Source organism: Oncorhynchus mykiss, chromosome 5 (genome assembly GCF_013265735.2).
Source record: "Oncorhynchus mykiss isolate Arlee chromosome 5, USDA_OmykA_1.1, whole genome shotgun sequence".
NCBI classification, from domain to species: domain Eukaryota; kingdom Metazoa; phylum Chordata; class Actinopteri; order Salmoniformes; family Salmonidae; genus Oncorhynchus; species Oncorhynchus mykiss.
In genome coordinates this window covers 74,636,660-74,663,293 of record NC_048569.1, presented here as the reverse complement: position 1 = coordinate 74,663,293, position 26,634 = coordinate 74,636,660, and the positions used below count along the sequence as shown (strand labels likewise).

Genomic DNA, 26,634 nt, shown 5'->3' with positions numbered 1-26,634 from the left:
CAAGATAATCCATCCACCTGAAAGGTGTGGCATATCAAGAAGCTGATTAAACAGCTTGACCATTACACAGGTGCACCTTGTGCTGGGGCCAATAAAAGGGCACTTCAAAATGCGCAGTTTTGTCACAACACAATGCCACAGACGTCTCAAGTTTTAAGAGAGCAGGAATGTCCACCAGCGCTGTTGCCAGAGAATTTAATGTTAATTTCTCTACCATAAACTGTCTCCAACGTTTTTTAGAGAATTTGGCAGTACGTTCAACCGGCCTCACAACCGCAGAACATGTGTAGCCACGCCAGCTCAGGACCTCCACATCTGGCTTCTCCACCTGCAGGATAGTCTGAGAGAGGGAAGGGGGGGGGGGGGGGGTGAGGAGTATTTATGTCTATAATAAAGCCCTTTTGTGGGGAAAGCATTCTGATTGATTGGGCCTGGCTCCCCAGTGGGTGGGCCAAAATGCCAAGTAGGTGGGCCTATGCCCTCCAAGGCCCACCCATGTGAAATCCATAGACTAGAGCCTAATCAACTCATTGAAATTGACAGATTTTCTTATATGAACTGTAATTCAGTGAAATCCTTGAAATGTATTTTTTTTCTCCCCAGTGTATGTATATATACGCACACACACTTAGGCTCCCGAGTGGAGCAGCAGTCTAGAGGCGTCCCTACAGTCCCTGGTTTGAATCCAGGCTGAATCACATTCGGCCGTGATTGGGAGTCCCATAGGGCGGCACACAATTGGCCCAGCATCGTCCGGGTTTGGCCGGGTTAGGCCATCATTGTAAATAAGAATTTGTTATTTTAACTGACCAGGCAAGTCAGTTATATATATATATATATATATATATATATATATATATATATATATATATATATATATATATATATAGCTGACTTGCCTGGTTATTCAACCAGGCAAAAAAAAAAAATGTTGTACTGCTATTGACAACATATGCCATATGGGCAAGTACAAAAACATGTTTTTTAATCAGTGTATTGCTACTGATTGTGCCAGCATCAGACATACTGTAGTACATATTCTGCAGGTAGGTGGGTTGTGAAGTAAAGCCGTCTGTTGTGTAGCTGGCCTCATACTGGTCTGTTTGCTGGCACTGGTGTGATGTGGTTTAAATAGTGGGTCTGTCTGTAGTGGTTCTGCATGGCTGAGATAAACTGCCCGTCATTCTGGGTCTTTGACTTTCACGCCTGATGCATTCTGATCCCTCCATCCATCCTTGCTTATGATGCTGTTCGGAATGCCCATTACAATAAGGTTTTATACGTTTATATAAAAATCTTCCTCCATGTTCTCCTCATGTGCTCTTATTCCCATCCAACACTACCGTTCCATAGAGACTCTGTAACCACATGGTAGTGATGAGTCATTAGTGTAGCATCCATCCATGCTGCTCGTCCCTCCAGCCCCACAAGGGGTGCTGTCAGTCTGATGAGGAAAACGGCAGGCGTACCATGATCTGGCCACAGACTCGTCCAAGCAGTGAAGTGGTTTTGCTCTGTCCTCCTGAGAGGAATGGAGGTGTATGGGCAGAGGATGAGGAGGGTTCGAGATAGGGGTCTTTGGGTGGTCTGAGAGTCTGTGTTCAGGTGTGTTTCTCCCCCTCTCTCCCTCTCTTTAGCAGGCTTTTGGCTTCTCCAGGCCTTTCACAGGAAACTGTCTTCCACCAGCTCTGAGTCCAAACACATCTCATCCAACAAGCTGATGTCCTCCAGGGTCTCTCCTTCTCTCTTGGCCAGCGTGAAGCTGGAGCCTGTCTCTATGGCACTCTCTTCAGATGTCTGAGAGCTTCACAGGACAGAGAGGAACAGGTCAGTGTTACTAAACAGTTAAGTGAGTGATAGGGTATTATAAACAGGAGGAGACCATTAAATAAATATAAAGGATATCTATCTTGTTTGCATTTGGTAAACAGAACTAGCACATGTGAGGTTGTAAAACGGTGTTATCAACCTATACCACATATAAGAATCTGAGATTGAAGATACACATGTCTGAGATTAAGGTGGTAGCCTACCTGTGGCGGTTCCTCTTGACGTACTCATCATCAGACAGAGGGTCCAGGTCGGGGAGGGGGATGATGTAACCGCTGTCAGAGCTGAGGCGCTGCTCGTCGAAGCCACTCTCCCTGTCCTTCAACTTGTCCTGACTCTTATAGGTGATCCCAATGTAGGTGTCATCACTCTCCACCTGGACCCTGGTCACTGCTGGATGGTCGCTCTTCAGGAACTCATGGCTTGCCCTCTCGAAGCACTGCACAACAGAGAGAAAGCCCAATGAACATTAACCTACAGTATCGAGGAGCATTGAATCATGTCTACAGTACCATGCAGAAAGCTATATGTCTAACCGTTTAAAAAAAACAGTGTTGTGCATGTAAATAAAACATGTTTGGCCTGGAGTACTCAATAGTTATTTACTGCTCTGGTACCTCCCATACAGTACCTCCAAAACAGTAGCATCCCCTTCATAATCACAATTCATAAATCACTTCAACTCATAAATCAATCCTAAAACAGATTTATCAGTTGAACCAGTTAAACCAGCTGTCAGTGGTGTGTGTTCTCACTCAGTCAGCCTGGTGGTGATCTCCCATCCCACCCCACCCTAGCCCAGCCAACCCAACCCCAGCCTGAGGTGCTAAAACAGGAGCTAACTCCTCCACTCTCCTGGACCAGCAAAGCAGAATAGTGGGGGAGGAGGAGGTTTGATGTGCCATGTGTGTCGTGCTGTTTAATAGGCTCATTATAGTTAGCCTAGCCAGTGAAGGGGAGGTGGAGGGGAGACCTGGGGCTGCTGCTGCTGACTGCGTCAGTACTGTGGTTGGGGTTGGTCACTGACCGCCAGCTGGAGCATTAGCACTCTAATCATCGCCAGAGCTGGGCTTTAATACAACGGAAATGCACAGTACTCAGCGCCCACATAAACAGCCTCAACTGGCAGAGCCCACAGAAACACACTACACTGGCAGCGTTGGGGGAAGTGGTTGGAGTTTGTGAGCCTGGTTTTAGATGAACTTCACTTTGTTAGTACTGTAGAACTATAACAAGCCCCAAGGCTAGGGGGAGCGCACTGGCTAGGAAAAGTGTGAGAAAGGTATGGAGAAAGAGTATGGTTGAAGCACTTACTCCCTTTCTGTGTAAAATTAGGATAGGTCAGGTAAGGTAAAAGGGGGATGAAACTGATTAGAAAGGACAAGAAACATTAAGAGGGAGGAGTAGGTCCAAACGTTGGAGGTCAGGGTCAGGAATTAAAGAGAGAGGGACATTAGAAAGCAGGGGTGAGGAACCCTGGGAGAGATTGTAAGGTCAGAGCTCATACTGAAGAGACGCTCACCCTCTTGTAGCCGGAGGGCAGCAGTGAAGCCACACTCTCACTCAGGCTGAGGAAGGAAGGCCTCTTCTCAGGCTCACTGTTCCAACACTTTATCATCATCTCATACCTGGAGGAAGGAAAACACCCTAGTTAAACAGAGAGAACGGGACAGACAATACAGGGAGTGAAATGCCATGGTATAACAGTCATATAATTGTATTGTATATCACAGTTTAGTACTGTGCATTCACAGCAGTAGTAGCGTTCCATAGTATTTGCATGACATATGGGACAATGTTATCTGATCCAGTGTTGTAAAAATTGTTTTGGCATAAAAAGTGTACACAACACAATGTAGAATTATATAAAAAATATATGTACATACACATCAGCGGGGGCGTGCTCAGGTTTGGCCATCCTGTAGCCACTCTTGATCTTGTTGTAGAAGCTGGAGTCCACTACCATCCCTGGGTATGGGGTGCCACCTTTAACACAAACACACTGCCATCAGTACACCAGCAAACAGCAGTAACACTGTCAACACTGTATCTACACACGGATCTGGAGTCAGATGTCTCCTTAACATGCTTCTCAAGATGTGTCTTTGTCACAGATTTGGGGTCAGCTTAGCCTCACCTAGAGAGAAAATCTCCCAGAGGAGGATGCCGTAGGACCAGACATCACTGAGGGTGGTGTACATGTTGTCAAAGATACTCTCAGGAGCCATCCACTTCACTGGCAGGAAGGTCTGTGGTCAACACACACAGCAGATGGATCAAACACACAGCACTCATATAACGGATACTACAATAGTGGAACATAATGGAGTGCTAACATGAACAAGCAGGAAACATGTCTATGCTCAGGGGACACAAACAGCCAGTATGGTCATAGAGAAATACTAACGCTGCCTTTGGAGACATAGTTGTTGTCATGCATGATGTCTCTGGCCAGGCCAAAGTCACAGATCTTCACTATCTTCCCCTGAGAGAGCAGGACGTTCCTAGCAGCCAGGTCCCGATGCACACACTGTACAACAAAACAGACACACAGAGAATTAATTTAATCTCAATTCAAAATAAACGATTTCTATGTTCTCCCTTTCCATTTATTCATTCTTTCCTCCTCATGTTTTACAGGGTGGCTTTATATCAACAGGCCAGCCTAAGAAACAGCCTTGACTGACCACTCCTGGCCAGGGGATATTCAGGGATAATAACTAGGAGGCTGTATGAGGAGCTTATAGCTTCTTTGTACCCAGTGTAATTCCAGCCTACTGGGTGTTCTATATAAAGACCTGGCCTGTCTCCTGAGCAGTGAGCTCAGCCTTCACAGGGCCGCTTATCACACAACCCCTGATTTAGCCAACCTCTTGGCTTTCACAGCTGTCATCAAGCACAACAGCAGCCCACAACCTGCCTGCCATCATTACCGTGGTTACCACTGGAACATACAGACGGCAGGGTTGACGTGGCAACCGACCCACTCCCTGTTGTGTACCAACAGAGAGGTCAGAACAAGCTTGCCAGTGACACTAGCTTCTGCTAAGCCAAAGGAATCATGTGACCATCACTTCCTTTGTTGCAAAGTCAGGCCAATAAAAGATGGCTATGGCATCCTAGGCTCACTTCTATATCTCTTGTTGATATATTCTGGAAATTCCCTAGGTCTCTCCTGAGTTAGGTAAATCAGCTTTTAGTTTTATTGCACCTTATTTGTGTAAAAATATAATAAATGTTGTTAAAGTGGATGTTTGTTATGATTCTTTTTACCTATATTTTAATAGGGAAGACATATTGAGACCTAGCTCTCTTTTACACATGTACCCTTTATATACACAACATAAATATACACATTATACCCAACCTACATATATACATTAAAATACAAAAACACAGTCATGGGAAGCACAAATAAAACATCACAAATGCTAAAGAAAAAAGTTACATTCCTCCACAAATAAGTCCCCAATCAATACTTTTAAATTGGCCGATCTGCACCAGAACATCAAGACGAAATGTACAGCCTGTTTTGGTGCCTCTGGGGCAATTCACAAAGCTGATTGAGGACCTTATTACTGATGAATCCATTTTGTTTTTTATGACTGTGTTTTTCTTTCTGCTTACATTTTGATGTGTGTAATTTCTGTAATTCAGGGCTCATCTGTAAAAGAGACCTTGGTCTCAGTATAGCTATTGTATTGTATGACATTGGCCTGTTATCCCCAGCCCACTGCACTGACCTAACATCATGTCCCACTGATCTCCAGTCATTCCCAGCCCTTGGTCCCACTCACGTTCTTAGAGGACAGGAACTCCATGCCTCTGGCCACCTGGTAGGTAAAGCTGAGCAGATCTGTGGTGCTGAGGCCCTCGTTGCCGTCTTCTGACAGCAGGCTGTCCATCTCATTATCTGGATCAGAAAAACACACATATACAGACATTTAGCTTCAGTCGGTCTATGAGTGAGTGAATAAAGTGTGTGTTTGTATGTTTACGTGCATGTAAATATAGAACTGGCTGCTGTAACCTGGCTTTTCCTAATGGGAGGGAGAAATACAACTGCTACAATTACCCTCTCTATATAATTACAGGCTGGACCCCTCAACCAACCCAACCAGCGTTGACTAAAACCCTGCGCCGAGAGAGAGAGAGAGAGAGAGAGAGAGAGAGAGAGAGAGAGAGAGAGAGAGAGAGAGAGATAGAGAGAGAGAGAGACTGTCAGACTGAGATGTACTCACCACCCTTCTGTGATGGTGGGTGGTCATATTCAGACCTCTGGATGTCGGAGTACTTGGAGGCATCACTCATCTCCAGCATGGGCACGTACTGCGTGGTGTCTGCCTGCTTCATTTCCATGTAGTCCCCTTTACCACTTTCAAAGGACAGGATCACATAGCTGCAGGGAAGGAGGGAGGGAGAAGGTTGGTAGAAAGACAACAACCATGGTAGAATCACCATTCTCAAAGAACACCCAACGTATATACTGAGGTTCCCGCTACAAAGGGTGCAGGTGATGGTGTGGTCATTTTGAGATGTGGTCATTGTAAGTAATCTGTCAACACAGATCAGCAGAGCAGACAGGAACAGGCAGGCCTCTCCCACTGTTTCCCTCATGCTCTCCTGGTCAGAGACCATTAACAGGTACCAAACAACAGTCATGATTAGGCTGAAAGCCGAGCACCACTTCAGACACAGATTTGATTAGTGGAAGACACCAGATGACCTCCTCAGCCATGTGGAAGACTGGGGTAGGGCTACGTTATGTTACCGAGAGCCTGCAGTAGAGTGCTGTCAATGAGACAGAATGACTGAGTGGGGAGAGTTGGAGCAGGAACTGAGGAGGGGGACACATGACATAGGGGTGTGTGTGCGTGCTAGTGCATGCGAGTGTGCGCGCCTGTGCCTGTGTGCGTCCGTGCCTGTGTGCGTCCATGCCTGTGTGCGTCCGTGTGTGTTTCTGCAGCTGATTCTATGTCTCTTTACCTCCTGCTGCTCTCGTCTGCAGGGTTTATGCCAAAGATGTCCAGGTCTTTCTTGGTCTTCTCTGAGTGCAGGCTGAGGAAGTTCTCTCTGTTCTTGTGCAGGTAGTTGACCAGGTCTCCATAGAAGCAGTACTCAGTGATGATGTAGGTGGGGCCTGCATGGGAAGATAGGAGAGAGAAAGAGACACAAGTGTCAGTTTGCTGGCTTAACTTTTCAGAGGCTCATGAAGGCTAAAAGCTACGCCAAGAGGGCAAGCCTTTACACTCATAAAAACACTATTAAAATACCACACCCACCAACGGCCCAGAGAGTAATGGCAACTGCCTTTCTTGACTGTCAAAACCATATGTGTGTGTGTGAGCATATCTGCAGCGGCGGAAAAAGTACCCAATGGTTACACTTGAGTAAAAGTAAAGATACCTTAATAGAAAATGACTCAAGTAAAAGTGAGTCACCCAGTAAAATAAAAGTATCAAAAAGTAAAAGTATAAATCATTTCAAACCCCTTATTTTAAGCAAACCAAATGGCACCATTTAAATAAATAAAAATGACTGATAGCACACTCCAACACTCAGACATAATTTACAAACGAAGCATTTGTGTTTAGTGAGTCTGCCAGAGGCAGTAGGGATGACCAGGGATGTAGGCATTGGACCATTTTGCAGTCCAGCTAAGCATTCATAATGTAAAGAGTACTTAGTAAAAGTAATAGTAGTCAAAAATATAAATAGTAAAGTACCCAAAATAGTAAAGTAAAGCACCAAAAAAAATTACTTAAGCAGTACTTTAAAGTATTTTCACTTAGGTACTTTACACCACTGCATCTGTAAGTGTGTGTGTGTGTGCATGTGTATGTAGTCACCTGACTTGGTGCAGGCCCCCAGGAGGTTGACGATGTTGAGGTGAGGGCCCAGGTGAGTCATGATCTTCAGCTCTGACATCAGGGCCTGTTTCTCACTGGAGCGGGCCGTGGCTACAACGCCAAACAGACAAACAATAAATCAACCTTCAATCAATCACACAGCACATATCGGCCAATCACACACAATCAATTCATCAACAAGATCCATCAATGACTGCCATTGTTTCATCAATCACAAAGTAAGCTGTCTGTGTTCAACTCTATAGCTGTCTGTATAGCTGTCGGTGGTCAACTCTATAGCTGTCTGTATAGCTGTCTGTGTTCAACTCTATAGCTGTCTGTATAGCTGTCTGTGGTCAACTCTATAGCTGTCTGTGGTCAACTCTATAGCTGTCTATGGTCAACTCTATAGCTGTTTGTGGTCAACTCTATAGTTGTCTGTATAGCTGTTTGTGGTCAACTCTATAGCTGTCTGTGGTCAACTCTATAGCTGTCTGTGGTCAACTCTATAGCTGTCTATGGTCAACTCCATAGCTGTCTGTGGTCAACTCTATAGCTGTCTGTATAGCTGTCTATGGTCAACTCTATAGCTGTCTGTGGTCAATTCTATAGCTGTCTATGGTCAACTCTATAGCTGTCTATGATTAACTCTATAGCTGTCTATGGTCAACTCTAAAGCTGTCTGTGGTCAACTCTATAGCTGTCTGTGGTCAACTCTATAGCTGTCTATGGTCAACTCTATAGCTGCCTATGATCAACTCTATAGCTGTCTTTGGTCAACTCTTTAGCTGTCTGTGGTCAACTCTATAGCTGTCTGTGGTCAACTCTACAGTTGTCTGTATAGCTGTCTATGGTCAACTCTATAGCTGTCTGTATAGCTGTCTGTGGTCAACTCTATAGTTGTCTGTATAGCTGTCTATGGTCAACTCTATAGCTGTCTGTGGTCAACTCTATAGCTGTCTATGGTCAACTCTATAGCTGTCTGTGGTCAACTCTATAGCTGTCTGTGGTCAACTCTATAGCTGTCTATGGTCAACTCTATAGCTGTCTGTGGTCAACTCTTTAGCTGTCTATGGTCAACTCTATAGCTGTCTATGATCAACTCTATAGCTGTCTGTGGTCAACTCTTTAGCTGTCTATGGTCAACTCTATAGCTGTCTGTATAGCTGTCTGTGGTCAACTCTATAGTTGTCTGTATAGCTGTTATTGGTCAACTCTATATTTGTCTGTGGTCAACTCTATAGCTGTCTGTGGTCAACTCTATTGCTGTATATGGTCAACTCTATAGCTGTCTGTGGTCAACTCTATAGCTGTCTGTGGTCAACTCTATAGCTGTATATGGTCAACTCTATAGCTGTCTGTGGTCAACTCTATAGCTGTCTGTGGTCAACTCTATAGCTGTCTATGGTCAACTCTATAGCTGTCTGTGGTCAACTCTATAGCTGTCTGTATAGCTGTCTGTGGTCAACTATATAGCTGTCTGTGGTCAACTCTATAGCTGTCTGTGGTCAACTCTATAGCTGTCTGTGGTCAACTCTATAGTTGTCTGTGGTCAACTCTATAGCTGTCTGTGGTCAACTCTATAGCTGTCTGTGGTCACCTCTATAGCTGTCTGTGGTCAACTCTATAGCTGTCTGTATAGCTGTCTATGGTCAACTCTATAGCTGTCTATGGTCAACTCTATAGCTGTCTGTGGTCAACTCTATAGCTGTCTGTATAGCTGTCTATGGTCAACTCTATAGCTGTCTGTGGTCAACTCTATAGCTGTCTGTGGTCAACTCAATAGCTGTCTGTGGTCAGCTCTATAGCTGTCTGTGGTCAACTCTATAGCTGTCTGTGGTCAACTCTATATCTGTCTGTGGTCAACTCTATAGCTGTCTGTATAGCTGTCTATGGTCAACTCTATAGATGTCTATGGTCAACTCTATAGCTGTCTGTATAGCTGTCTATGATCAACTCTATAGCTGTCTGTGGTCAACTCTATAGCTGTCTGTGGTCAACTCTATAGCTGTCTATGGTCAACTCTATAGCTGTCTATGGTCAACTCTATAGCTGTCTGTGGTCAACTCTATAGCTGTCTATGGTCAACTCTATAGCTGTCTGTGGTCAACTCTATAGCTGTCTGTGGTCAACTCTATAGCTGTCTGTGGTCAACTCTATAGCTGTCTGTGGTCAACTCTATAGCTGTCTGTGGTCAACTCTATAGCTGCCTGTGGTCACCTATAGATGTATGTGGTCACCTATAGATTTCTGTGGTCACCTTTAGATGTCTGTGGTCAACTATAGCTGTCTGTGCTCAACTATAGCTGTCTGTGGTCAACTCTATAGCCGTCTGTGGTCAACTATAGCTGTATGTGGTCAACTCCATAGCTGTATGTGGTCAACTATAGCTGTCTGTGGTCAACTTTATAGCTGTATGTGGTCAACTATAGCTGTCTGTGGTCAACTCACGTTTCAGCATCTTCACAGCAACCTTCATGACGGGCTGGGAGCGGCTGAGTCCATATGCAGTTCCCTCCACCACCTTCCCAAACGCCCCAGAGCCCAGAACACGACCTGCAGACACAGCAGACATGGCACACGATCAGTTAACATGGAGGGTAAACAAATACACAAACATAGACAGACAGGCAAACACACACACACACTCTCAAGCACTGACTCTATGCACACACACTGGACTCTACCCACAGACTCACACTCTAACACACAGATACCTACACACAGTACATATGCCCACACAAACACATAACATGCGCACACATGCATACTGACGCCACACACACACACTTTCACACTCACCACATACTCTGCTGCTACTGTCTATCTATCCTGTTGCCTAGTCACCTTACTCCTATCTATATCTACAGTACACAGTTACCTCAATTACCTCGTAACCCTACACATTATCTCAGTACTGGTACTCCCTGTATATAGCCATGTTTACTTGCTTTTGTTATTCACTGTGTATTTATTCCTTGTGTCACTATTTCTATTTCTATTTTATATTTTGTATCTTTATCTTTTACTCTGTATTGTTGGAAAATGACCCATAAGTAAGCATTTCACTGTTAGTCTACATCTGTTGTTTACGAACCATGTGACAAATAAAATAAAATGTTACTTGACACACACGTCTGCCTCTGCCCTCTCATCTGTGACTTCCCCAGTTACCCAGTGAGTGAGATTCCCTTTGGTCAGTGAGTCACAACCCATACCCAGGCAGCACGCCCCAACCTCCCCTTTCTGCCAGGCCAGATGGCCTTATCACATCCTCACTTCAAAGACCAGAGGGAGACATCCAGACCAAAGCCTGACTAGAACACGACCACCCAACCATGATGATGTGACACTCTGACCGGAACATGACCACAGTAAGACCACAGAGAAAGGAAGCAGTGCAGTCGGCTCTTACCCAGTACGAGCCCATCGCGAGAGAACTCCCATCTGGAGTCATAGGGCAGTTGCATGGGGTCAACGTAGATGTACTCATGGCCATCAGGGCTCACTGACTCTATCACCCTCCAGCGGATCTCATAGCGAGGCTTCTGTAAGATAGAGGACATAGATAAACAGATCCATGCATAGGCTCTAGAGCAGCGTTTCCCAACTCCGGTCCTCTAGTCCCCCAAGAGTACACATTTTGGTTGTATCCCAGGGCAAACATACCTGCTGACTGAACTCATCGAGGGTTTGATGTTGACAAGTTGAATTAGGTGTGCTTGTCCGGGGCTACAATTAAATGTGTACTGTTGGTGGTACTGGAGGAGCAGAGTTGGGAAACACTGCTCTAAGACAAATTGTAGGCGACTGATTTAATGAGTCATTGGGAGAATGAGTCAGTGAGTGAGTGAGCGAGTTTGTGCGTGTGTGAGGGGCAGTGGTGATCTGTTGTACCTGTTTCCAGATAATGACCAGGACAATGAGTGAGATGATGACAATGACCAGCAGCACCAAAACAGCAGCAGTTACAGGCAGCTCAGAGTGGGGGCCTGTTCAGGAGGAGAACCACCACACACACATGAGATGGAGAGCAAATCATGGAGAATGCCACAGAGAGAAAACAACATGGAGAATGCCATAGAGAGAAAACAACATGAAGAATGCCACAGAGAGAAAACAACATGAAGAATGCCACAGAGAGAAAACCACATGGAGAATGCCACAGAGAGAAAACAACATGGAGAATGCCACAGAGAGAAAACAACATGGAGAATGCCACAGAGAGAAAACCACATGGAGAATGCCACAGAGAGAAAACCACATGGAGAATGCCACAGAGAGAAAACCACATGGAGAATGCCACAGAGAGAAAACCACATGGAGAATGCCACAGAGAGAAAACAACATGGAGAATGTCACAGAGAGAAAACCACATGGAGAATGCCACAGAGAGAAAACCACATGGAGAATGCCACAGAGAGAAAACCACATGGAGAATGCCACAGAGAGAAAACAACATGGAGAAGTCAATGTAAGTCAATATGGGAATGTTAGTTTGATTAATTATTTGAAGAACCCAACATGAAGTAAAATATAAAGAACTTCAACATGGCAATCCAAATACCCTATTTAAATGGCATAGTTCAGCATGGTGACTCACACCCAATAAACCAAGCCAGTGGGGTCTCCAGATTATCAGGACCAAAAGGTCTGCTGAAGGGTTTAGGGAGAGGTGCGGGGTAGGGGGGCACAGCTTGAGGGGCCAAATGTACTAAGCTACCTGGGCTTTACTTTTCACAGTAAAAGTATCCCAGGCTAATAAAAGTCTGTGAACATCTGCCCTACCACAGACAATTTACCAGACAGCTACCTCAACACTGACAGCCCAGCCCAGTCTCTTCAATGCCTATCGCACATCAAGTGTCATAAAGGGGCACAACTACAGGAAGAAACTAGCTATTAAAAGAGGAGACTATGGCAGGAAGAAAATATACGGTAGCAGGCAAACTAAGATACTGTGAATCTAGTCACCACACTATACCAACCATGTATGTTGTACAGGGCCTATAGAAAGTCTACACCTCCTTGGATTTCTCCACATGTTATTATGTTACAAAGCGGGATTAAAATGGATTTAATTGTCATTTTTTTGTCAACGATCAACAGAAAATACTCTGTAATGTCAAAGTGGAAAAAAATGTCTAATTTTTTTTAAAAGATGAATGAAACATAAAATAATAATATACCTTGATTATATAAGTATTCACCCCCCTGAGTTAATACATGTTAGAAACACAGTTGGCAGCGATTACAGCTGCGAGTTTTCTTGGGTAAGTCTCATGAGCGCTTTGCGCACCTGGATTGTCCATTATTCTTTGCAAAATTCTTCAAGCTCTGTCAAGATGTTGGGGATCATGACTAGACAGCAATTTTCAAGTCTCGCCATAGACTTTCAAGCAGATTTAAGTCAAAACTGATAACTTGGCCACTGATTCACTGTCTTCTTGGTAAGCAACTCCACTGTAGATTTGGCTTTGTGTTGTAGGTTATTGTTCTGCTGAAAAGTGAATTCCTCTCTGTGTCTGGTGGAAAGCAGACTGAACCAGGTTTCCTCTATGATTTTGCCTGTGCTTAGCTCCATCCGGTCACTTTTTATCCTGAAAAACTCCCCAGTCTTTGTCGATGTCAAGCATACCCATACCATGATGCACCCAACACCATGCTTGAAAAGAAGGAGGCAGTTACTCAGTGATGTGTTGTGTTGGATTTGCCCCAAACATAAAGCTTTGCATTTAGGCCAAAAAGTGTATTTATTTTCAGTGTTTTTTTGCAGTATTACTTCAGTTCAGAGGAGGTGTGTAAACTTTCTATAGGCCCTGTAACGGAGAGAGGAGGTGTGTAAACGTTCTATAGGCCCTGTAACTGAGAGAGGAGGTATGTAAACTTTCTATAGGCCCTGTAACTGAGAGAGGAGGTGTATAAACTTTCTATAGGCCCTGTAACTGAGAGAGGAGGTGTGTAAACTTTCTATAGGCCCTGTAACTGAGAGAGGAGGTGTATAAACGTTCTATAGGCCCTGTAACGGAGAGAGGAGGTGTGTAAACTTTCTATAGGCCCTGTAACGGAGAGAGGAGGTGTGTAAACTTTCTATAGGCCCTGTAACGGAGAGAGGAGGTGTGTAAACGTTCTATAGGCCCTGTAACTGAGAGAGGAGGTATGTAAACTTTCTATAGGCCCTGTAACAGAGAGAGGAGGTGTGTAAACTTTCTATAGGCCCTGTAACTGAGAGAGGAGGTATGTAAACTTTCTATAGGCCCTGTAACTGAGAGAGGAGGTGTATAAACTTTCTATAGGCCCTGTAACGGAGAGAGGAGGTGTGTAAACTTTCTATAGGCCCTGTAACTGAGAGAGGAGGTGTATAAACTTTCTATAGGCCCTGTAACGGAGAGAGGAGGTGTGTAAACTTTCTATAGGCCCTGTAACTGAGAGAGGAGGTGTGTAAACTTTCTATAGGCCTTGTAACTGAGAGAGGAGGTATGTAAACTTTCTATAGGCCCTGTAACTGAGAGAGGAGGTGTGTAAACTTTCTATAGGCCCTGTAACTGAGAGAGGAGGTGTGTAAACTTTCTATAGGCCCTGTAACTGAGAGAGGAGGTATGTCAACTTTCTATAGGCCCTGTAACTGAGAGAGGAGGTGTGTAAACTTTCTATAGGCCCTGTAACTGAGAGAGGAGGTGTGTCAACTTTCTATAGGCCCTGTAACTGAGAGAGGAGGTGTGTAAACTTTCTATAGGCCATGTAACTGAGAGAGGAGGTGTGTAAACATTATATAGGCCCTGTAACTGAGAGAGGAGGTGTGTAAACTTTCTATAGGCCCTGTAACTGAGAGAGGAGGTGTGTAAACTTTCTATAGGCCCTGTAACTGAGAGAGGAGGTATGTAAACTTTCTATAGGCCCTGTAACAGAGAGAGGAGGTGTGTAAACTTTCTATAGGCCCTGTAACTGAGAGAGGAGGTGTGTAAACTTTCTATAGGCCCTGTAATTGAGAGAGGAGGTGTGTAAATGTGACTTGGTGCGTGTATGTCTCACCTTGTGACACCAGCTTCACCTCCCTGCTGACTGCGGCCATCTCGTTCCTGGCCAGGCAGCGGACGGCCAGAGTGTTCTCAAGACGCACGAAGATCACCTGGCTCTCCAGCTGGTTGTCCTGATCAAAATGCGCTTCCACAGTGATATCTGTGTCGTTGGTTGGCAGGGGCACCCACTGAGATGAGTCATTGGCGCAGCTGGACAGGGGAGGAAGGAAGAGTAAAGAAACGAGAACTGATAGCGTGACATTATCACATTGGGCATAGTAGCATATGAAGTGGCCAGGGAAGTAAACCATGTACAGTAGGTGTATTTTAATTTTAAGGAAGAAAACTGGCTATTGTTGGAGTGAAAGTGAGAGAACAGGGGGAAAGAGGAAGAAAGTGGGGTTGTGAGAGGGTAATCTTACTGTTTTATGTTCTTGCAGATGAACCACTCCACCTCAGGAGTGGGCATGCCTCCAGCGATACACACTACAGACTGGCCTGAGGCTGAGCCATGGTGGAGGTCCATCAGGTCCACAATGACTGCAGGTACTGGACACAGACAGAGAAAGAACAGGGGGTCAGACCACAATACAGACAGTGACAGAAGAAGCGAGGAAGAGAGGGGAAAAAGAGAAATAGAGAAAGGGGGTCAAAGAGAGATGGTTAGGAAGTTATGGGAGTATGGGACCACAGGTGTCAGTGAGATAAAGGTAAATGAAAATTGAGGAGTTGGAGCATTCCTCTGCCTCACCTTTGACCTGCAGGCTGAAGCTGTGGCTGTGGGTCTGGTTCCCGTTCTGCACTCTGATGGTGTAGTTCCCACTGTCCTCCTCCTTGGCCCGGATCAGGGTCAGAACACTCAGGTACCTACAGAGACAAAACACCATGTATGGTTACACTCTAATCTCATGTGATCGCTGTTAAGTCTGTCATGAGAGACTAGTTCCAATCTAACATCTCACCACACCACACCTTAATAATAGACATCTGAACATCCTAGGTGAACTGGGGGACCTGTTATTAGCCAGAGAGTTTAGTGTGCAGGACAGTGGTTTATCATATCTCTTCAGTCAGTGTGGAGTCATGTTAGAGGAAGTTTCACCTGGTCTCGCTGAGCTGCTGGAGGCTGTTGGTTATCTCAGCCGCCACATAGTTGAGGGGGAGGCCATCTTTGAGCCATGTGACCTGGGCGCTGGGGAATGAGTCGATGTCGGCCCGGAACTCTCTGCTCTCATCCAGGTCTGCTGACTCCTGAGAACTGAACACAGGGCGCAGCGACACAAATGGGCTCTCTGTCAGGACAGAAAATGGAGAGAGAACCTTTCATTAAATATGTACAGGTCACAGCTAGTTAAAACAATCTACCAGTTCAAGCAAGATGATAGACCAAGATTATTGCCTTGTTACTAGGTTAATAAACAGTGACAAAAACGTACCATAGACAGTGATGGCCAGCTCCTTGGTCTGGCTCTCATTGCTGATGATGTCAGTAATGGAGCAGGCGTAGATGCCGCTGTCTTTGGCTGAGGCCTGGGGGACAGTCATGATGTACTGGATCTCCTGGTCCCTCTTATTCTCACGCACTGACTTCAAGCCACGGTTCACCTGACACACACACAGGACACACACACAAGTTAGACCCATTTATAATCAAACAAACAAATGTATTTTCAAATTAATCAATTAATATGCACTCCAAAAAGAGAGTAATAACTATGTACAGTATGTGCTGTTGTTTACCAGTTTTCCAGGGTACTTCCAGTGGTCTTCCAGTATCTCAGACCCCCGGGCCACACAGGTGACAGTGATGGTGTCTCCCACCAAGAGAGCAGTCTTCAGGGCCTTCAGCTCCACATGCAGCTCCGACCCCCCTGCCCAGCCGTGGACGATGTACTCCTCACTGAGGTGCTCCTCTCCATTGACGAGGGCCTTGCAGACATAGGTTCCTGCACTGAAGAAGCCCACGGCGCCCCTCTTGCTGTCGTAGACAGTCATGGGCACGGCCTGCTGGGTATCAGTGTTAACCAGGGTCACATTGGCACTGGGGTCTGACACGCGACACTGGATCTCCATCTCATCATGACCATTCAGGACGTGGTTGCCAAAGGGCACCAGAGAGGGGACAAAGGGCACCTCTGGATCTGAGGGGGTGAGAAGAGGGCATGGTAAGTTTCTAATCATTCAAACGTCTTACATAGATTTAACTCCAACACCACAGTGATGTCTTCCCTATACCTGGCACATATATGTAGATGCTGCTGTCCTCTCCCTCCTCAGTGGAGTTCCCTCCGTTGTAGAAGCAGGTGTAGAAACCAGTGTTTGCTGCAGTGGCGTTCTCTACGGTAACCGTGGTGATGAACAGGCCGCTGTTGTCCTCCTCTGTCTGCTCTGATAGGTAGACGGGCGTGTCCCAGGCCAGCTCGGCCTCGCCCCTGCAAGTCAGAGTGAAGGGGGTGTGGAGGGGAACAACCATCTCCTCTCTCTGGGGGATCAGCACCGGAGCTGAGGCTGGCTGGAACAGCACTGGGGCTGAGGCTGGAAGGCACACACACAGGCAGACATATGGTCAGATTTAGGATTATTCTGAGACAATACACGCACACTGACACATTCACAATTCCTAACACATTTGAACACATAAATGCATGTTCACACACATGTAAAAGTGCATTTTCACTTGGCTTGAAGTTATTCTCACCTTTCACTTTGAGGGTGAAGGAGAACTGGGCAGTGTGAGGGATGCTGAGGACCATGATGGTGTAGTTACCACTGTCCTCCTCTAGTGGCTGCCGAAGAGTCAGAGTGCTCTGATGCCTGAGAGATGGGCAGAGAACCACTTAGCTCAGTCCAGCACACACCACACAAAGGTCCACAGACACACAAAAAAACAGCCTTGCTATAAACAGCTGTTGTGATCTTACTTGTTCCCCTCCAGGCGGCTGGTCTTGGTGAGGAAGTAGCTGTTCTCAGTGATGGCGATGCCATCTTTCAGCCAGGTGACTTTAGGAGCAGGGAAGGCTTCAATACTGATGGTGAACTCTGTCTCCTCCATCATACTGACAAACTCCACCACTCCAATCCCACTGTGGTCCAACATCACAAAGGGGTCCGCTTCTACAGAGAGAAGGGGTGGAAAAGAGAGGGGAGCAGAGGGAGAGGTAGTGATGAAGAGTGGGGTAAAGTGAGAGTGAGAGAAAAAAGAAAGAGAGAGTGATAGAGAGGGGACACAGAAGGAAGGATGAGAAACAGAAAAAGATAAATGAAATTCTGGCACACATCTGTTGAAGCCATCCCATAAAGCATTGGGGCTGTTGAAGCCATCCCATAAAGCATCCCTTCCCTCTAGCACGTCAAACTGACACTGATAGGCAGGATGAATTAACTCTATACTTTTATGTGAATTCAAGGGGACTACTTTTAAAGACTTATTCCAAGAAGTATGATGGACCCCAAGTCGTTTCTGTTTAATACATCTACAGCTAAGTGGTATTGGTAGTAAAGAGTAATGCTGTTGAAGGATAAGCAATGTCTTGAGTGATATTGATAGACATTGTGCATATGTTTTCAAAATGAATTTTTGATTGGCCATAAGGAGGTGAGAGTGTACCAAAGACAGTGACAGCCACCCTGTTGGCTCTGATCTCTCCACTGAAGTTGTTGGTGATGGAGCACTCATACACCCCACTGTCCTGAGAGGTGGCTGCTGGGATACTGAGGGTGTAGACCACTCTATCAGGCAGAGTCTGTTTCATCTGGACTGCATCCACAGCCTAGATAGAGGAACAAAAGGAAGGAAGATGAAATACACTATAGACACACTCACACACACATACACCATCTATAACCATCTCTCGGGAATAAAAAATCTTGTCTCTATGCTCTTCTCCACCTTTTTACAGGTTTAGAGATTAATTCTGTATGTCAGAGCAGTATGTCTCTCTATAGGTCTGTGAGCTGATGGGGTAAACATGTGCTGGTCCACAGGAGATAAATCAGGACCCCAGGGCCTTTAAATGCCTGTAATTGTAGCTGAGACCAAAGCCAGGAATCAGGAGTCCGGTGCTCTTCTTACCCTAACTGTCTCTGGAAAAGGGCTTAGGAATCCCACCGCTAAAACAGACGCTCTGTCACAACGTGCTGCAGGGATTACTGAACAGTGCACACAAAGACAGAGGTGCACACACACACCAAGACTATCACTTCAGACAATCCACTATCTACACTACCATCTACACTGACACACAAACTTAAATTTACTACATTTATATTATATCGGTTATATCTGCGGGGTCATTTAGGGTCATTAAATATTGTGTGGATGAAGGGCAGGTTTAGGGTCATTAAATGTTGTGTGGATGAAGGGCAGGTTTAGGGTCATTAAATATTGTGTGGATGAACGGCAGGTTTAGGGTCATTAAATATTGTGTGGATGAAGGGCAGGTTTAGGGTCATTAAATATTGTGTGGATGAAGGGCAGGTTTAGGGTCATTAAATATTGTGTGGATGAAGGGCAGGTTTAGGGTCATTAAATATTGTGTGGATGAAGGGCAGGTTTAGGGTCATTAAATATTGTGTGGATGAAGGGCAGGTTTAGGGTCATTAAATATTGTGTGATGAAGGGCAGGTTTAGGGTCATTAAATATTGTGTGATGAAGGGCAGGTTTAGGGTCATTAAATATTGTGTGGATGAAGGGCAGGTTTAGGGTCATTAAATATTGTGTGATGAAGGGCAGGTTTAGGGTCATTAAATATTGTGTGATGAAGGGCAGGTTTAGGGTCATTAAATATTGTGTGGATGAAGGGCAGGTTTAGGGTCATTAAATATTGTGTGATGAAGGGCAGGTTTAGGGTCATTAAATATTGTGTGATGAAGGGCAGGTGGGTTGAATAAAGAGAAAACAATACCTTAAAATAATCCTTAAATGTATCATTCTTGTGCACTTTATATCTATAGGCAACATTGAGGTTTTTCTGACATTAGTGCATAAGTCTAAACTTTAGGACCTAACTGCATTCGTGCCAAATAGCCTACATGTCAATCGCCAAATGCTTTTGGGAATGGGCAGAAAAGGTTAATGTCGATCTAAGGAGGCAAATAGGATAATGTCTGAAGTTTATTCAAGAAGAGAAAAGCTGTGAAATGGAGAGTTGAAAATAAAGAGAAGGGAGGTCCAGAAAATGTTTGGGAAAGATTTGGGGAAGTGTTTAAAGAGGATGATAGCGGTGCTGGCAATGTTATGTGTAATGATTGTGAGATGCTATACAAATTCGACAGTCACAAAACGGGACTTCAAATAGGCCTATGGCATGTCAAGGGAGCTGTAGCCTATTGTTCAGATGAGTTAAATGGAAACTGAATTCGGAACACTGACTGTAAGTCTATAACCTCTCACATAGACTTAATATTAACCCCTGCAGAATTAAGCATTTCTTGCTGTAAAATGATACAGTAAATGTAAGCAACATTTTTACTTGGGAACAGGAGTGGAGAAATATGATTTAATTATTTCAGCATCTTGAGAGAATGTGAATATGCAGTTAGATACCGTCTGTAGAGGTGCTTTCTTTATCAGCATCATAGTATGACAACCACATCAAATATTCATCCAAGCCAAACTGAACACTTATCAGAAACATGTTGGGTCATTTTCACAGCTTCTTTTATTTAATTTTGAAATTTTGCACAAAACATCTTTCAATGTATTTATTTTGTATTGCATTTTCTCATTTTGAGGTATTGCATTTTCTCGTTTTGAGTTATTGCATTTTTAGTTATTGCATTTTCTCTAATTGAGGCTGTTCTGATGGAAAGGGGGGGTGGGGGGGGGGGGTTGGACAAATGTTTTTGCCTGCACTAGACGTTTTTATTCTGATTTTACAGGGGGTGCTGCAGCACCACTACTTCTCACGGCTATGGGGGTGAGGCCTTGCCTGTTTCCTGGGGTGGAGCCACTGCTGCTGGTTAGGCAGTCCTGGAGGTGCCACACAGGTGATGTTGAAGGGTTCCCCCAGTCTCACTGCCTCTTCGCTGGCCTTCACCTCCACATGGACGTTTTCCATCTCTGTACAGATCACCAGGGGAGGGAGGAGCAATACGGTCAACGGGGACAATATGGTAATCTACAGGCCTCTGCATGGTATCACCCTCTCTGAGTTCACTGTAGGCTGATGGCATCACATTCTCTCTGTCTGACTACAACTTTGTGAAGTTATCTCCCCAGTACTAATGACATGATGTCATCTCATCTCTCTCTATCACACACACACACTCTCTCTCTCCCTCACACACACTCTCTCTCTCTCACACACTCTCTCTCTCACTCTCACTCTCTCTCAGACACTCTCTCTCTCTCTCACACTCTCTCACACACTCTCTCTCTCTCTCTCTCACTCTCTCTCTCTCTCTCTCTCTCTCTCTCTCTCTCTCTCAGTAGTAAACAAGTCCAGGGTGTTAATAGCTGGCCTCAATATCATCCCCCTTTCTGGGCCTAATGTTTATTCAACCATGTCTCTGCTCTAAGGCATGAAAAAAAGATGACCGCTTTTTTAAACCAATGTGATATTAAAACTAAGCAGCATTTGTCATCAAACAAATCATGCACATCTGGACTCCTTACGTTTGTTGGCCTCCACGGTGTAAGTGTCACTCGTAATTGTCATGCCATTCACGGTGGTCTCACAGATGTACAATCCAGCGTCCAGTTTGCCAATGAAGCCGATCTTGTTCTTATAAACTGCGTCCACCTCTACTCCACTGGGAGCGCTCTTTAGGACCACCTGGGATTGAGGGTCTGACACCCTGCATGGGATGATGGTTCTATTGGGATAGACTGGGACTAGCATGCGATCTGGCTCCTCAGGCACAAATGGAATCTCAGGATCTGAGGAACAAGGCAAGAACATGGTTGTTTGGTCAAAAGCTATCAATATGGGAATTCATATAATAGAATAGAATCACAGAGCATGGATATGACAAACAATTTCACTATATTTACCTGGGACGAAAACGTATATGAACGCATCATTGGCTACGCTATCCACCTCTTCATCGCCCTCTTTGTCTTGGTATTTGCAGGAGTAATATCCGGTGTGTGTCACAGAAGCGTTGTAGATGAAGAGCGTGGAGGTGTAATATCCAGGCAAAACGAATGTGTCGTCCGGTAGGGGCTCGACCCAAGCAACGTTCCTTTTACCAGTGCAGCTGATGTTGAACACCGAGAGCGGCTCGAGAACAAACTCATCTTCAGTTGATACAATGGTCGGTGTGGCCAGCCCGCGGGTAACTAATGGAAACCACAAGTTCACTGAATGTCGATAGTGTTTTCAATACAAAATATTGGACAGGTTTGTTTATTTAACAGTGATAAAAACACATGTCGAAAGGAAAAGGCAAGTTGGGTGCGCTGGCAGTATATTTTCAGGTTATAAGAACCAAGAAACATTTTGACTTACTTAAATTAGTTTCTTACCTGATAACAACCCAAGCAAGAAAACCCCAATGATGAGACATGTCTTCATTTCATCCATGGTCACGGATGGTTAATTCTGCTGGAAGAGTTTAAATACTTGCACGTCAGACATGGTTCCACCAGATGTTGCAAAAACAACACTAGTATCTGTCTAAGCTTAGAGAAAATGTGTTGATTTATGGGAGAAGATACCCCTGTCTCCACTACCTAAGCCTTTTGGAAAACATTGCAATTTAATCAATTAAAATCAATAGAGGGACTTTTACTGCTCCAGCACAGCAGTAAAACTGACTGGCTCTATCCTGTCTCCAACTATAGCCTACTGTGGCACACCAGGTCTTGTAAAGCGCACACTGAGTAATCTTGTTGAGCCGGGGTGATGATTACACTGGTTTGGTCTCAGAAGATGTTTATAAAAACGTTGGACATGGTTGAATCAGCAAAGTGGCGCCAACGTTTATTTTTTTGCCAAGAAGAGCTGGAATTCAATTCAGGCTCTGAAGTCGCTAGGGGGCGACATAGTTCACGTTTCGCCTGCATCAAGCAGTCATCTGTGGGCTGTAACTTCTTTCTCCAGCAGGAAAGTTGGATTATTGTTTGTCATTTCGCCAGAAATGGAATAGCCTATTTCTGTGGCAATGGCCAGGTATAGGCCTAGACTACAAACATGCCAACTGTATTAGGCTACTGTATAAGCCTATAGAGCTATAGGAATTATGCCGTCTAACAGCATCAATTAACACAAATTGTAAGTACTACAAAAGTCGAAACAGAATTTCAGGATTGATTCTGATGTTTCAGTTAACAAATATGTTTGCATCTTGACTTATTCACTGCAACATAAAATCTAGACATGGCTACCATAGGCTTGTAAACCAAGTAACTCGACCCAACTAACTTTTAGGTTGTTAAAGAACTCGTCCATCCAGGTTTAATCGTGCTTGCTGTCATGGGTCTGTGGTCAACAGACATTCCCCTGGTACGAGCATTATCTCTCTGTCTGGTGCGCAGGACCCTGGATTCCATCAACGCACGAGCTGAGAGAGACGCAACTCCAAACACAGGCGCGCTTAACTCTGAAACGTTTATATACCTACCAGTTTTACTCTAATCTATTCAATAGAAACACTTAGTTTAAACCTAATTTGTGACTATAGGATAATTATTTTACATTTCCTTCTAATTGTTATCTCCCATTGGCTCGATTAAAATACATTATTTTAATCTATAATCAAAATCCCCTTTGTCTCAAAACGTTTGCTGCTACTTTTAACAGTGTAGGGCTAAGTGATTAATTTGAGGTAGTCAGCTCTATCTCACCCGGGACTGGCTAATTATCCCTGGCAAACCAAACCCAGGGTTAGAGAGGGACTATAATTAAGAGACCCCTCTCTTGAAGAGAAGTCTGTATGACAAATATTCGCGTGGGAATCCTGATTTATACATTTTGACACGTTTGCGCATTTTTTGAGTCTTCTCCTTTTCTCGCCCGAACAAAACACTACAGTCTCAGCAAATGTGCAGCCTGCCAAAACCCCCTTCTGCTGCGCTTGACACTTTGGAGCAACAGCTGAGAGATGGTTGATCAGCTCTCTGTCCTCCACAGACATTTAAACTGTTAAATTCAAACCCCCATGTGCAGAATTGATTTTCATGGGAATATAGCAGAGACATGTCTAAATATAGCATTTTGAAATGAAGAGGGTGGTAAGGGCATTGGGGCAAGCAATAGCCTACACTCAAAAATGTCCAAGGCAGTGAGTATCACTGATGGAAAACTTAAAGATTTGTATCTAACTTGACTGTTACAGTCGTGCAGCGCGCAACTCTATTCTATTGCAATCTTAACAAATATGCATACATATTTTCTGCATGTTATATTGGCCATCATTAAATTATAGGCTAATTATGAAGAATTATCTTGGGGGCAAATGTAGGCTATTTGCATGTTGTTGTCTGGTGCACTGAAATTACATCCAACTAGGAATTGGTTCCCCTCTATAGGCTACTATACTTTTTTAGTGGGTTAAAAAAACAACCTTTCTATCTACTTTTGAATTCCGTTCGGCTACAGCTTGCGTCCAATCTCAGAAAGCAAATGGCAAGGTACAATATTCAATTTAATTCCACACATTCCAAGTGCAATAACGAAAACAACTTGAAATCCAATTTCCAATGTGTTTTCCATTAGATGTCAAGGCAGGCAGCAGCATCCCACAATGGACCCTCAGTCCTAGAGGTGACACCTCCAGCTGTGAGGCCGAAATTGAGCGCTTTTATCCAGCCGAGTCAGCGACATCTCTCCGCTTGGCATCCGGAGGTGAGACCATATGTTTCATGGAAAACTGAATCCCGTTCAAAGCATAATTCTTTTTGCATAACGCATAGCCTGCAAACTAATGCATTTTCAAAGTTTCAAGAAGTTTACTGGAACGTTTCTTCGTAGCGAAATTAGGCTAATGAAAGCCCCCAAAGTGGGATGGATGGATCAGGTCAGATTAATCATTTCTTCTTGGTAAAGTTTTCACAATATGGTGATATCCTAATAAGAAGCTAGGCTATTTCTTCAATATTCACTAAGGAGGACAAATCGAACTAGTCTAAAAGTGTCCAGTTGGATAACCTTTTTATTTTAGCAGATTTGAAATTATCTCAATTGATAGCCTTGTTGAGAAAATAACAGTTAGCAAAAACAAAAAATATTTGCTAATTTATTTTAAATACAAACCTCTTAAATTCCCTTGGATTATGTGTCTTGATTTTAAATCCCAATAGAATGAAATCAGGAGCATAAAAGCGCTCCGGTCGCCTCAGTGAAGGCTCCTCTACGCAATTGTGTTGCAGTGGTAGTAATCCTATGGCCACGATCCTTCACTGTGAGAGCTAGCATATGTGCGCCCCTCCGTCTGCGTCCACTGCCGCGCTCACAATGTGCTTGAGCTACAGCGTCCAGTAATTGATTCAATGTTACAGCCCGTCCTTCCCAAAAAAACTAATCATCTGGCTCAAAGTAAATAACTCTCAGGAAATGACCCCCCTCTCCTCCCCTACAGGAGGCTCCAGCTCTGGGATTCTTTTCAAAATAAGAGTCATGTTTTCTCCATGAGACTGGAGCTGGACTCTGCTGGGCAATGATGTAGGAAAGAGGGACGAGAAATAAATATGCACAAAAATCCGGTGTCGAGCTTATTTTCGAAGAAAAGCAAACGATATAACTTATCAAGCGACATTGACGGATGTTTTCAAATAGATAAATAAATGTCACCATTCCGCAAATACGCAAAGGTAACATTAAAGGAGTTTTGTTCGAACATTAGTGCTCAGTTCATTAGCACTTTTGAAAACTGAAACTTGCTAACATGAACGTCCAAGCCTCCATTGCCCACAGGGGGCGCTCCAACACCAGGCACTACACACAACTCAACTCTCTCTCAAGTCAACCACATATTGACTTCATTATATTCCCCAAGAGGGAGGTATTTCCAGTTATTCTTATTTTTTGGGCAATTTCTTATGAAAAAAGTTTTTTGTTTGTTGCCCGTTTGGCACACTGTTTCCTCTGTTGTTTGCCGACTCTGTGAAGGTGTTTTGTGACCCCAGCCCCTTCTCCCCAGGCCCTGAGGCTGGCCTAATAGCTGGGATAAAGGGTCATTATGAATTACCTATCTCACTGCACTCAGGGATGTGGAGCCAAGTCAGCCGACCAGGCCGTTTTTCATGGAGTGGAGCCCCGGGGCTGACCACCCCCAACCCCTCTCTCAGCGGCACTTCCAGCGGTGCCCGGCCCGTCCCGCAGCGCTCACCTTGCAGAGAAACACATATCTCCAGCCGCTCAGCGCGATGACTTCCACATGTTCCCTCAGCCGAAGCGCGCAAAAGAACACTTCACTGTACCTTGTTCTCCAAACAAAAAAAAATCTAATTTTAGTGCCTCAAACTGGTAGAGTTCCTTACTGAAGGCTCTCCTCTTATTTTACCCTCTACAACAACACATTCATAACGCCAGTCCATTAAAATAGTACGCTTATTTACTTAAAGTTTTTTAAAAAATTGGAATTGTGATTTGTAGTATGCCTCGACATACAGAGGGCTATAAAAAAACTGTTCCAATGCATTGGTGCAAAATCAGTTGTATACCTATTAAGGTTAGTGTGTAGCCAATTTCTTTCAGACATTTTCCAACTCTGTAAAAGGTCATGCAAGCTGGCTTTTGAGGACGTTGTTTGTGATAACTGGCTCATCTAAGGCACTTTCCATGTTTCTCGTGTTAACTCATTTTTATCGCATTGCGCGCTTGTAAAACAAGTACAATGGCGTTTTGTGGATGTGATATGATTACATTTTGACGTTAATTCAGCATTGCACATCTTTAAACAGAGTGGAATGTAATCTATGGCTAAACATGCGCAACCAAGAGTGACTGTTGAGTATAAATCAAATCAAAGCAAATTGTATTTGTCACGTGCA

The 26,634-nt window shown here is 44.4% G+C and overlaps 1 protein-coding gene across 2 annotated transcripts; it reads right to left on the bottom strand.

Annotated features, from left to right (window-relative positions):
- Positions 1-844: 844 nt before the first annotated feature.
- LOC110523003 (platelet-derived growth factor receptor alpha) lies at positions 845-25,148 on the bottom strand. 2 transcript variants are annotated; one of them, XM_036978394.1, is made up of 28 exons: positions 24,896-25,148; positions 22,168-22,246; positions 21,694-21,981; positions 21,316-21,579; positions 20,630-20,760; positions 18,306-18,468; positions 17,620-17,812; positions 17,397-17,512; positions 16,934-17,233; positions 16,439-16,839; positions 16,135-16,303; positions 15,801-15,990; positions 15,450-15,565; positions 15,121-15,247; positions 14,712-14,908; positions 11,577-11,671; positions 11,095-11,227; positions 10,131-10,235; positions 7,680-7,790; positions 6,817-6,970; positions 6,072-6,229; positions 5,628-5,743; positions 4,238-4,360; positions 3,968-4,079; positions 3,717-3,816; positions 3,353-3,458; positions 2,034-2,269; positions 845-1,804 (listed from the first exon to the last, which is right to left on the bottom strand). In XM_036978394.1, exons 2-28 carry the CDS (start codon positions 22,223-22,225, stop codon positions 1,663-1,665), a joined length of 4,404 nt encoding a protein of 1,467 aa, XP_036834289.1. In that variant the 5' UTR covers positions 22,226-22,246; positions 24,896-25,148; the 3' UTR covers positions 845-1,662. The 2 variants fall into 2 exon arrangements, with proteins under 2 accessions (XP_036834289.1, XP_036834290.1); XM_036978395.1 differs by having other exon boundaries at positions 22,168-22,243.
- Between the last annotated feature and the right edge of the window lie 1,486 nt (positions 25,149-26,634).